Below are 12863 nucleotides of genomic sequence, written 5' to 3'. Positions count from 1 at the left end.
TTTCTAGAAATGAGCAGCAATGGATGTGCCAAGCGAAAATGGAAATATGTCATTGTAGTGCCCAGTACATTTTAGTACATGTATATTGTAGCGCCTGTACATTGTGCCCACCTCGTGCTTCTAGAGACACGCACCCAGTACATTAAGTGGTCTCCCCTTCTTCAGTAATGCCAAAGTAATGCCTAAACCTTGCTGCGGTTTAGGCACACCGTGGGGCTCAGGGGAGGGGGGCATTTGTAAGAGCAGATTTTGCTGGATTTCTTTTGATGAGAGCCACGTAACTTTTCTATAGCCTTTGTGCTACTAGTAATGTGGAAGCCCCCTATAATTCAGTTAACAGACGACTAACCTGAGTGGGGACTTGTTTTATTGTGGGTTGAGTAGAAGCTTTTATTGGTACCATTTTGGGGTTCAGAACATTTTGGATCAGTTCACATTTATCCTGTGCTCTTCGCTGAGCACTTACATTGGGGTTTCCATCTAAATCTACAAAATACGTGATTCGGATGAAACCCCCAAGGGATCCATTCACTATAATGAAGCAGCAGAGTTACTCTGGACTCCGTCTGGCTTCTATTTGGCGGTATCCGGCTTTACAGAGGTATAAAAAACTGTGGTGGACTGCTCTTTTATGCATGCCTAAAAAGACGGACATCACCAGATCATAGGCCAGACAGCATCCAAAGTGCTTCCATCTGTTTCATTATAGGGAATCTTTCTTCGGGGGTTCCGTCTGAATCTCCTATTTCAGAAATTTACATGGAATCTCTAGTATAAGCGCTCAGCGCAGAGGGCAGGGTAGATGTGAGCCAAGACTTACTGAGATCAACAAAGATGAAGAATTGCTTTTATTTATTTTTGACCCAATTTCTTGTGTGGTATAAGTGATTAGATGACTTTATTCTTCGGGTCAGTGCGATTACAGCGATAGCCTTAATCTGGTATGTGCCCACGATGCAGAAATGAAGCGGAAAATTTCCGCTTAATTTCTGCATGTCCTTGCCTGGAAAAACGCATGCCGAATTTCACATGCGTTTTTCGCGCGTTTTGTACATGCGGAATTGCCTTGCGTTTTTCTAATGCATTGAGAAGGCAATTCCGCATGCGTAAACGCACAAATAATGGACACGCTGCGGAAAATTACGCAGCATGGGCACCGAACTTGCGGAATGTCATTGGGGACCATGGGGGACGGATTACCAAGCGTTTTACAAGCGTTTACGCTGCGCAAATTCCGCAGGAAAAATGCTTGAAAAATGCATCGTGGGCACGCACCCTTAGATGTTTTTTTTCTGTGTGGCTGCTGTCGCACACTAAAAGACGTTTTCTTGGGAAAATAAAGTTTTTGCATCAACATATTTTGAGAGCACTAATTTTTTTGATAGGTCACCCTAAGATGATAAAATACTGAAGGCTTATATTTGTTTTCAGCACCACAAAATTAGTTAAGTTCAACTGTTTTCGTCTCTGAACCAATTTGGCTGTAGAACAAGGATTTGACACGTCTGTTTACAACTAACAGAAATGAAGTGTGTGTGTGTGTGTGTGTGTGTGTGTGAACAATGCATTGCGCAAGTTAGAAACTACTGATTTCAATAAACTGATCACTAAATGAATATAACATTGAAAATATAACAAATTTAGAGTGAAGAGGTAGCTTTTATTTTTTTTTTATTTTGTAAAACAAAATTTACAAGGTAGTAATTGCCAAAAATGAACAATAGCATAATGGGAAAAACAGTAGTAATCTTAAAATACTAATTCATAGATGGTGCTCATGTACCACAGACTATGTGCAGCAGGATTACTCTGCAATCCTACTGTGTGCACAATATAACATCTGTTAACAATAGTACGGGCCTGACAAGTAAAAAGAAGGATGTATTAAAAATACAAAAAGGTAGCACAGCTAAATGCCTTTTTTATTATTGTTAATATTAAAATGTTTTTTTTTTTTTTATACAAATCAATTCAACACAATTGATAAAAAGACAAATTATACATAACATTACATAAAAATGCTCATCTTAATATAACCTAGACCTTTTCACATCTTTCATTTCTCCAGAGTTTTTCCTCTTATTGGACATTGTAGCGATTGCAGTCTGCAGATAGGGGACAGCATCTGGGAGACTGTAGTTGTTGGGAGGAGGTGGTGGTTCCTAGGAATGGCAGAAACAGAAAAAAAAATTAGGAAAATGGGGATGAGAACAAAAAAAATAAAAAGGTAAAACTATAAAGGGCCAAAATATTTATTGCTTTAAAAAAAAATAAAAAATCTAAATAAATACTACTCATGTCTGAGTAGCAGGACAACATGGTATATTGTGCTATTCTTGTTATTCCTCCTAGAGATGTATAAATAAACTAACAAGCAGACAGAGCAGGGATGTCAAACTCAAATACGCAGAGGGCCAAAATAAAAACTTGGACAAGTTCGCGGTCCAACCTTGATATTTATATAAAAAAAAATGTCTTCAATTGAGGAAGTTTTTCCTCATCAAATATAATGCTGAAACTTTTCATATGGAGACAGAATTTGTTTGTCACACAAAGTACATTTTAATAAACAGATCTTAGAATAAAATTAGCACATAATCACAAATGGGGCATACTGTAATACAATGTTATTTAAAAGCAGTAAAAAGCATATGGCCCAATGGCCTAATTTAAATATGTAATAACAAAAGGATAAAAACAACTTTGAAGTAATAAATAATACAATTAATAAAATATAATGCCAACAAAAGTGCCCTCCAAACACAGTAGGATAACCCCACATGCATGGTATGATGACTGTACAGTATTCTCAGCAGGTATGGTGACTTCAACACAGTATAATGCCTCAACTGTGATCCTCCAGTGTAATGGGCCCCACATAGTCCTCCGTACGGGATAATGGGCCCCACATAGTCCTCCGTACGGGATAATGGGCCCCACATAGTCCTCCGTACGGGATAATGGGCCCCACATAGTCCTCCGTACGGGATAATGGGCCCCACATAGTCCTCCGTACGGGATAATGGGCCCCACATAGTCCTCCGTACGGGATAATGGGCCCCACATAGTCCTCCGTACGGGATAATGGGCCCCACATAGTCCTCCGTACGGGATAATGGGCCCCACATAGTCCTCCGTACGGGATAATGGGCCCCACATAGTCCTCCGTACGGGATAATGGGCCCCACATAGTCCTCCGTACGGGATAATGGGCCCCACATAGTCCTCCGTACGGGATAATGGGCCCCACATAGTCCTCCGTACGGGATAATGGGCCCCACATAGTCCTCCGTACGGGATAATGGGCCCCACATAGTCCTCCGTACGGGATAATGGGCCCCACATAGTCCTCCGTACGGGATAATGGGCCCCACATAGTCCTCCGTACGGGATAATGGGCCCCACATAGTCCTCCGTACGGGATAATGGGCCCCACATAGTCCTCCGTACGGGATAATGGGCCCCACATAGTCCTCCGTACGGGATAATGGGCCCCACATAGTCCTCCGTACGGGATAATGGGCCCCACATAGTCCTCCGTACGGGATAATGGGCCCCACATAGTCCTCCGTACGGGATAATGGGCCCCACATAGTCCTCCGTACGGGATAATGGGCCCCACATAGTCCTCCGTACGGGATAATGGGCCCCACATAGTCCTCCGTACGGGATAATGGGCCCCACATAGTCCTCCGTACGGGATAATGGGCCCCACATAGTCCTCCGTACGGGATAATGGGCCCCACATAGTCCTCCGTACGGGATAATGGGCCCCACATAGTCCTCCGTACGGTATAATGGGCCCCTCATAGTCCTCCGTACGGTATAATGGGCCCCACATAGTCCTCCGTACGGTATAATGGGCCCCACAGTCCCCGGGCCAAATATAATCACTGAGGGCCAGTGATCCGCCTCAGTGGATTACAGAGCATGAGAGGACATCTCAGAGTACATAAATTTTATCATATACAAACTTTCACCCATGTGAATAACTCAATACCCACCAACTGGAAGGTGAACACCCCAGTAACAGGGAGAGAATATAAGGGTGCAGTCATGGCTTCCGAAAAAAAACATTACCGGTAAGTAATATATATGTTTTTCTGTCACCCATGACGGCACAACGAGAGAATTACAAAGAATTATTTATATTAGGGAGGGACCACAGCCTGTAGAACCCTTCTCCCAAACGTGAGATCAGAGGAGGCAGAAAGGTCGAGTCTATAGTGATTATAGAAAGTGGACGGAGATGACCATGTGGCCGCCTTACATATTTGTTCAATGGACACGTCTGCTCTTTCTGCCCAGGACGCTACCATAGCTTTCATAAAGTGGGCCTTCAGGAGGATCTCTGCCTAACCCCGCATAGGCCATCCTGATGGCTTCCCTGATCCACCTTGATAGAGTGCCTTTTGAAATCTTTGTCCCTTTTTGGGAGCCCTGAAAGGAGACAAATAGACCCCTATCCTTCCTCCATGAGCTTGTGGATGCTAAATAGTGTATAAGGCATCTGCTAACATCCAAGGTATGAAATTTTTCCTCTTTGCTATTTTTAGGTTTGGGACAGAAGGATGGTAGGACTACCTCCTGAGTGAAAGTGAAACTTGGATACAACTTTAGGTAAGAAAGCAAGGTCTGGTTTCAAAACTAATCTATCGTCTAGAGTTAAGGTAAAAGGTGGATCCGCAGACAGGGCCTGTAAATCACTAACGTGCTGATGTCAGGGCCACGAGAAGTATTGTTTTAAGGGTAAGCAACTTTATGGACCCTGTGCTAAGGGGCTCAAAGGGAGAGTCAGTTAACGTATTCAGCGCTAGGTTTAAATCCCAAGAAGGGACCTTTATTATAGGGGCTGGTCTGGCTCTACTACATGCCTTAACAAATATAGCTATCCATCTGTTATCAGCTAGATTATAATTATACAAGGCCGGACCCTAGGGCAGAAATTTGGACCTTTAAAGGTGCTAACCGCTAGGCTTTTTTCCAGCCCTTTCTGAAGAAATTCTAAATTTTTTTTTTTTTTTTTTTTTTTACGGGAACCTCCCCCTCCCCCCAAGGGAGGATCCTGTAGATAATTTCTTCAAGGTTTTACCATAAATCTTTGTAGTGATTGGTTTTCTACTTTCTAGCAGAGTAGTAACCAGATTTGAAGAGAATCCCTGGCCTTCTAGTAACGACCTCTCAAGTTCCAGGCTGCTAAGTGCAATCCTTTCACCTGAGGATGGAATATAGGACCTGAGCAAGAAGGTTGGGGATCTCCGGAAGAATCCAGGGGTCCGTGATAGACATGCTTCTCGGCCAAAAGAACCATGGCCTCTTGGGCCAGACAGGGGCTATAAGGATCACTCGTGTCTGATCCTCCCGTACCTTCCTCAACACAGCTGGAATTAGACATGTCAGGGGAAAAGCGTATGCCAGTCTGAAATCCCATCTGCACTGGAAGGCATCTACTACCAGAGGATTTTCCGTGGGATTCAGAGAACAGAACTTTTTTAATTTGCTGTTCCTACAGGTCGCAAATAGGTTGACCTCCAGAGACCCCCACATGGCAACTAGCTGACGGAAGACTGAAGGGTTTAAAGCCCTTTCTCCCTGCAAAAGTGGCTTAAGACTCAGAAAGTCTGCCTTCGTGCTGTATTTTCCTCTGATATGAAGAGCGTTTAACGAGAGGATTTTCCCCTCCACTAGAGAAAATATCCTCCCTGCTATCTGCATAAGGGATTTCGAGCGAGTTTCCCAATGGTGATTCACATACACTACTGTGACTTGATTGTTGGACAGTACTTTTATATGGTGACCTTGTAAGAAGGGTAAAAAGTTGATTAGTGCGTTCTCTACTGCCCGTAACTCACACATGTTTGAGGACTCCAGACTTTCCGTCTCTGACCAAGTTCCCTGTATCAGGTGGTTGCCTAGGTGCGCCTCCCACCCCCTGAGGCTGGCATCTGTAGTAATTACCCTGGTAAAAAGGGGAACCCAGGGAACTCCCACCTGGATTGTGTCCACCCTCAACCACCAATGCAGTGAATGTATTACATTGTGAGGGAGAGTTTCTTAAGATGGCACACACCTGATCTACTTGAGCCAGGCAATGATCACAAGTTCTTCCAACTATTAGGAAATCATCCAAGTATGGGATGATCAATCTGTCTTCCTCCTTGAGATAAGCCGTAACTTCCGCTATAAGCTTTGTGAATATGCGGGGTGCCACTGCCAGGCCGAAGGGAAGGGCTCTGTATTGAAAGTGCTTGATGATCACCTGTACAGTTACAGCCACTCTGAGGTATCTCTGAAAGTTTTGATGGATTGGCACATGATAATATGCATCTCTCAGGTCCAGTACTGCCATGTAGCAACTGGGAAATAAGCTTATAGTTGATCTTATTGTCTCCATCTTGAATGATTGAATGTTCAAGAATTTGTTCAGGCCATTCAGGTTGATCATCACCTTGGATGTGTCGTCCGTGTTTTTCAAGAAACAAGGGGGAATAGAATCCTCTGTTCTCCTCTTTTGGTGACACTTCCTGTAACACGTTCTTTCTTTGGAGGTTCAACAGCTCTTCCTCCAACACCTGTTGTTCTGGCGGAGAGGATCTTATGGCAGTCAGGATGAATCGCTCTTATGTGTTCCTCAGGAATTCCAGTTTCAACCCTGATCTTATCAATCTGAGGATCCAATTGTTTGAAGAGATCCTTTCCCAGGCTGGAGGAAGAGCGAGAGCCTCCCTCCCACCTGGGATAAAGAGTCACTTTGAGGGTTTTTTACTTTCTTGGGAGGGCCCGCTGAACAAAAAAACTTTTCCTTTCCTGGGACGATCTTCCCATCTAGGTTGTTCCGTGGATGATCTTCTGCGGATAAATTTCTTCCTCCGAAAGGACTGCTTGAACGCGGAGAAGGAAGATTTAGGGAATCCCTTCTTGTTGTCTCCTTCATTCTCAAGAATTGGGTCTAGAGTGGTGCTGAAAAGGAAATCTCCTTCACACGGAAGAGAACAATTTTCCTTTCGTCTGCATATCCCCTGGGCACCATTTTAACCAGACTGCTCAACGGCCAGCATTAGATAGGGCCACAGATCTAGCTTCCAATTCGGTGGAATCTGCAGAGACATCAGACAGGAAGGCCGCGGCTCCTTTCAAAACGGGAAGAGTGGCCAGAAAGGAATCCTGTGACGTGTTGTTTTTAACCAGGTCTTCTAACCTGTCTAGCCAAACCATCTGGCAGTGCAGGTTGCGGATATGGCTGGTTTTAACGCCCCTGCCGATGACTCCCAAGTACCTTTAAGGAAGGCATCTACCTTCCGGTCCATTGGGTACTTAAACATCCCTTTATCTTCAAAAGGGAGAGAAGATCTTTTAGAAGCTTTGGATACCGCAACATCCAGCTTCGGGGCTTTATTCCGGGATGCAGTGGCTTCTTCATCAAAAGGATGGAAGGGGCCCCTTCTTTTCCGGTCTACCCTACTCTTTTTTGATGATCCCTTGCACCTTATTGATCGGAAAAACTCGTTTTTTTTCCGATCCAGAGTCCCAAACATTATGTCTTGGACTGATTTTTTTGCCTTTCGGTCAACCAGCCCCATTGTGGACCTAACTAATTTATCAACACTTTCCAGGGGAAAACAGTGACCTGTGCCTGACTCGCTATCCGAAGAGGAAGAGTTGCTAGAGTCATCCAACATTCCTTCCTCAGATTCTGAGTCTAAGCTTCCTTTGGGTGAGAAAAGGATTTTAGTTATTTCGACATCAGTCCTAATAAGAGATTTTAAATTTGAAGCAAAGTTTGAAGCTCCCTCCGAAATGGTCTCCTCAATACACTGTTGACATTTTTTGGCCAGTCCTTAGTCAGACCTCGCTCACACAGGGCACACAACCTGTATTTGGACTTCCCTGTACTCTTTCTAGGGACATCCTGACACAGCGGAAGGAGAGAAAGAGGGAGAGAGAAAGTCTACATTAATACGTCGACTTTCATGTAGCTCACTCGCCACTCAGCAGATAAAAGCGGGGTACTGAAACAGGAGGCAGGACGGTATCCGACACTTCTCCTCGGGAGACCGTGGAATCCTCGATCCTGCTTGAGCTATGCCGGCTGGATCTTGAATCCTTGGTGCTGCGTGTCCCAGAACGCCCATCACGCCTATCCTGGGGTGGAAATTGCTCCTGGGTGCGCTTCTGGCACCGAGGCTGCTCTGTCTCCTCCTGCTGCTGTGAAGCCATTTTGCGGTACACTGTGCCCCTGCCTAGCCTGTGATCTACACTTAAGTACCATTGTGCCAGGGAGATCACCGGCCGGCGAGCCCACAGCTTCCGGTATCTCCCCCGAAATTTTACATCTGGGGGTCAGAGGTCCCGGTGTGCGTCATCGGAGCATGACTTCCGGATTTGTCACTTCAGGTCGTGCCCCGTGACGTCACATCCGGAACGCAGGTGTTGCCGGCAACCATGCTGTGTAGGCGCCGCACACCTCTGCCCGCACGCGAGGAGACCCAAATCGGGCGCCCTCCGTGGCGCTTCCAGCACGCACAGGGCCGGCCGTAGCAGAGACTATGCCCTGCCACAACCGACCGGCCCAGGTAAGTTCTATCTTCTTCTTGCCAGCACGCACGTCGCTGTCGAGCCAGAAGGTCCCCCATCAAGGACAGGAAACCACTGAGGCGGAGAGAGGCGCTGCCCTTTTTATCTTGAAGATTTCCTGTCCTTGAAGGGTGGATCCCCTCTCTTGTTGTGCCGTCATGGGTGACAGAAAAATTCAGAAAATTATGTGCTCCCAAATCCAAATGCCCCCCTCCCTTCTGAACCAGTGTGCCTAAACCGCAATAATTAGCATCCACATCTTTGGCATTTCTGTAGCGATGAGAGCTCGCCTAATTTACAAGTGCATGTTTCCAGAAGCATGAGCTGGGCATAACGTACTGGTCACTACAACGGCAGTTTTCCACAAACAAGCAGAAGGATGTTGCTGAGTGAAAATATCAAACACCCATGTAGTTTAAATCCTCACCACACCTGTTGATAAATTCCCAAAGGGGAATCATTTGCAAAATGGGGTAATTTGAGGGGTGATTCTGCCCTTCGGGTCTCAGTATAAGGAGTCCGCATACTATTCTAGGAAAATCTGCACTTCAGGAGGCAAATAGCGCTCCGTCCCTCCTGAGTGTCACAGTATGGCTAAGCAGTACTGTACAGCCACATATGGGGTATTTCTACATTTAGCAGAAATTGTGTGACAAATTTTGGTGTCATTTTAACCCATTTCCCAGTGTGAAAATGAAATGTAAAATCTGGGGCTAAAACAAAACTTTGGTGGTAAAAATGTAACTATTCTTTCTTCACCGCCCAATGGTGTAAAATTCTGTGAGGCACATATGGTGTCAACATGCTCACTGCACCCCTAGATGAATTCATTGAGAGGTAAAATATGGTCTCTTATGAGGGAATTTTGCTGTTCTGGCACCTCAGGGGCTCTGCCAATGTGACATGGCACCGTCAAACCAGTCCAGCAAAATATGAACTCCAATATGGCACTTCTTCCTTTCTGAGCTTTGCACTGTGCCTCAAAGTAGTTTTTGACCACACATGGGGTATCGACGTACTCAGGAGAAATTGTACAACATATTTTGTGGTCCATTTTCTCCTGTTACCCTTGTGAAAATAAAAAAATTGGGGGCTAAAATAAATAAATATATGTGTGGGAATTTTTTTTTTTCATTTTTACAGATAAACATTGTAAGATTCTGTGAAGCACCTGTGGGTTCAAGGTGCTCACCACACATATAAATTCCTTGAGAGGTCTAGTTTCCAAAATGGGGTCACTTGTGGGGGTTTTCCCCTGTGTAGCCACATCAGGGTCTCTCCAAGTGCGACATGACACCCGCAGACCATTCCATCAAAGTCTGTGTTCCAAAACGCCTCTCCTTTTCTGAGATCTGCTGTGCGCCCAAACAGTGGTTTTCCCCCAAATATGGGGTATCTTGGTACTCAGGAGAAATTGCACCACAAATTTTGGGGTTTATTTTTTCCAGGTACCCTTGCGAAAATAAAAAAAATTTGGGTCTAAAGTAAAATGTTCATTGTTTTCTTCCACATTCCAAAAATTCCTGTGAAGCATCAGAAGGGTTAATAAACTTCTTGAATGTTGTTTTGAGCACCTTGAAGGGTGCAGTTTTTACAATGGTGTCACTTTTGGGTATTTTCTGTTATATAGACCCATCAAAGTCACTTCAAATGTGATGAGGTCCCTAATAAAAGTTTTGTAAATTTTGTTGGAAAAATTAAAACTCGCTGGTCAACTTTTAACCTTTATAAATTATTTAACCCTGATATTATTATTTACATACCAAATACAGATATCACTTACAGTAAACAAAACTAAAAAAATTATAGACTGGTACAGAGAAGGAGACAGTAGGTTGAGGTGGGGTTGCAGAAGCTCCGGTGGTGTTGAGGTGGCAGCAAGCAAGGTCATGGGAGGCTGTAAGCTTGTTTGAAGAGATGGGTTTTCAGGTTACGTCCGAAGAATCCAAATGTGGAGGCTAATCAGATGTGTTGAGGCACAGAATTCTATAGGATGGGGTATATTCAGGAGAAATCTTGGAGGCGATTGGGTGAGGAACGAATAAGTGGAGGAGAGAAGGAGGTCTTGGGAGGACCGGAGATTACATAAGGGAATATATCGGGAGATTAGTTCAGAGATCTACGGAGGAGAAAGGTTATGGATGGCTTTGTAGGTCAGTGTTAGTAGTTTGAACTGGATATGCTGGGCAATTGGGAGCCAGTGAAGGAATATGCAAAGGAGGGTAGCAGAGGAGTAGCGAGGTGAGAGATGAACTAGTCGCGCAGCAGAGTTGAGGATGGACTGGAGGGGTGCGAGACTGTTAGCAGGTAGGCCACAGAGAAGGATGTTGCAGTAGTCAAGGCAGGAGATGATGAGGGCATGCACCAGCATGCTTATAATTTTCAAAATGTTTGCCAACTTTCCGTTTTTTTTCCACAAATAAACACAAGTCTTCTCGAAGTAATTTTACCACCATCATCATGAAGTACAATATGTCACGAAAAAAAGAAATCAGTAGGATCCGTTGAGGCGTTCCATAGTTATTACCTCATAAAATGAGACTTGTCAGAATTGTATAAATTGGCCTGGTCATTAAGATGCAAACAGCCTTGGAGGGCAAAGGGGTTAAGCAAGAGGCACTACTAACCAAACAACACCATGAAGACCAAGGAGATCTCCAAACAAGTTAAGGACAAGGTTGTTGAGAAGTACAAGACAGGGTTGGGTTATTAAAAAAAAAATCCCAATCTCTGATGATCACCAGAAGCATGATCAAATCCACTATCATCAAATGGAAAGAACATGGTACCACAAAAAACCTGCCAAGAGAGCGCCGCCCACCAAAACGCTCAGCTTGGGCAAGGATGGCATTAATCAGAGTGGCAGCACGGAGACTAAAAATAACCCTGAAGGAGCTGCAGAGTTCCCAAGCAGAGACTGGAGTATCTATCCATACGACCACAATAAGCAGTACACTCCACAGAGGTGGCCTTTATGGAAGAGTGGACAGAAAAAAACTTTACTTAGAAACAAAAATTGTAAGGCTCGTTTTGAGTTTGACAAAAGACATGTGGGAGACTCCCCAAACGTATGGAGGAAGGTGCTGTGGTCAGATGAGACCAAAATAGAACTTTTTGCCTGTTAAGGTAAACGTTATGTCTGGCGCCAAACTAACACAGCTCATCACCGCAAGAACACCATCCCCACAGTGAAACATGGCGGTGGCAGCATCATGCTGTGGGGATGTTTCTCGGCAGCAGGGACAGGGAAAATGGTTCGATACGAGGGCAAGATGGATGGTTCAAAATACAGGTATATTCTTGAGCAAAATCTGTTTCAGTCTATCAGTGATTTGAGACTGGGATGGAGGTTCACCGTCCAACAAGACAATGACCCAAAGAATACTGCTAAAGCAACACTCGAGTGGTTTAAGGGGAAACATGTAAATATTTTGGGGTGGCCTAGTCAAAGTCCAGACCTTAATCTAATTGAGAATCTGTGGTCAGACATGAACTTGCTGTTCACCAGAGAAAACCATTTAACTTGAAGGAGCTGAAGCAGTTTTGCCTTGAGGAATGGGCAAAAATCTCAGTGGCAAGATATGGAAAGCTCATAAGAGACTTATCCAAAGCAACTTGCCGCTGTAATTGCAGCAAAAGGAGGCTCTACAAAGCACTGACTTTAGGGGGGTGAATAGTTATGCACACTGAAGATTTCAGTTATTTCGTCCTATTTATTGTTTCTTCACAATAAAACATAAACCATATGTTCACAGTTGTAGACATGTTCTTTACATGAACTGATCCAAGCCCCCCCCCCCCCCCAAAAAAAAGTGAAATTCCAGATTGTGAATTAGCAAAACACGAAAAATGCCAAGGTGGGGGTGTGTTTGTGAGAATATTTTCGCAAGCCACTGTATATGCACATACATTGATGCTCAGTTGTCACGTTTTTTTTTTTTTTAAAACATTCTCAAGAGGAATAATTGAGGGACACCACAGTACAGAGCTCCAACAAATTAAAAAAAACGAGTTATTTTCAGAATAACCCCAGAGTGAACAAACCTTCATTAAGTAGTCAGCAATGTACTCCGGCTTCAAACAGTTCACCCCTTGTACTGCAGCTTCAGATATATTGACTTTAGCATCTTCAGGTTTCAGCTTACTAAAATCTGCAAACAAGTGAGTTGCTTCCTTAAACAAAGAGGGAGAATAGCCGGCAAATACCTAGAAATAAACATAAGGCGCATAAAGATTCTTAAAAGACTAAAATAAAGAAATCTAAAATAGAGATAGTTAGACAAGCAAGA

General features: G+C 44.2%; 1 protein-coding gene across 1 annotated transcript in view; it reads right to left on the bottom strand.

The window, feature by feature from the left end:
• Window positions 1-1759: 1759 nt before the first annotated feature.
• The window catches only part of TOPBP1 (DNA topoisomerase II binding protein 1), a 95492-nt gene continuing 84388 nt past the window's right edge, over window positions 1760-12863 (bottom strand). Inside the window, exons 27-28 of the mRNA XM_073678096.1 lie at window positions 12619-12780; window positions 1760-2162 (exon numbers count right to left, since the gene is read on the bottom strand). Coding sequence (XP_073534197.1) covers window positions 2028-2162; window positions 12619-12780 — 297 coding nt within the window. The 3' untranslated portion in view covers window positions 1760-2027. The remainder of the gene's footprint in view (window positions 2163-12618; window positions 12781-12863) is intronic.

The sequence above is a fragment of the Phyllobates terribilis genome, unplaced genomic scaffold (assembly GCF_046119375.1).
Source record: "Phyllobates terribilis strain yellow unplaced genomic scaffold, ASM4611937v1 Scaffold_4__5_contigs__length_816908805, whole genome shotgun sequence".
Lineage (NCBI taxonomy): Eukaryota > Metazoa > Chordata > Amphibia > Anura > Dendrobatidae > Phyllobates > Phyllobates terribilis.
The sequence above is the reverse complement of the archived record's forward strand: the minus strand, read 5'-3'. Positions and strand labels throughout refer to the sequence as shown.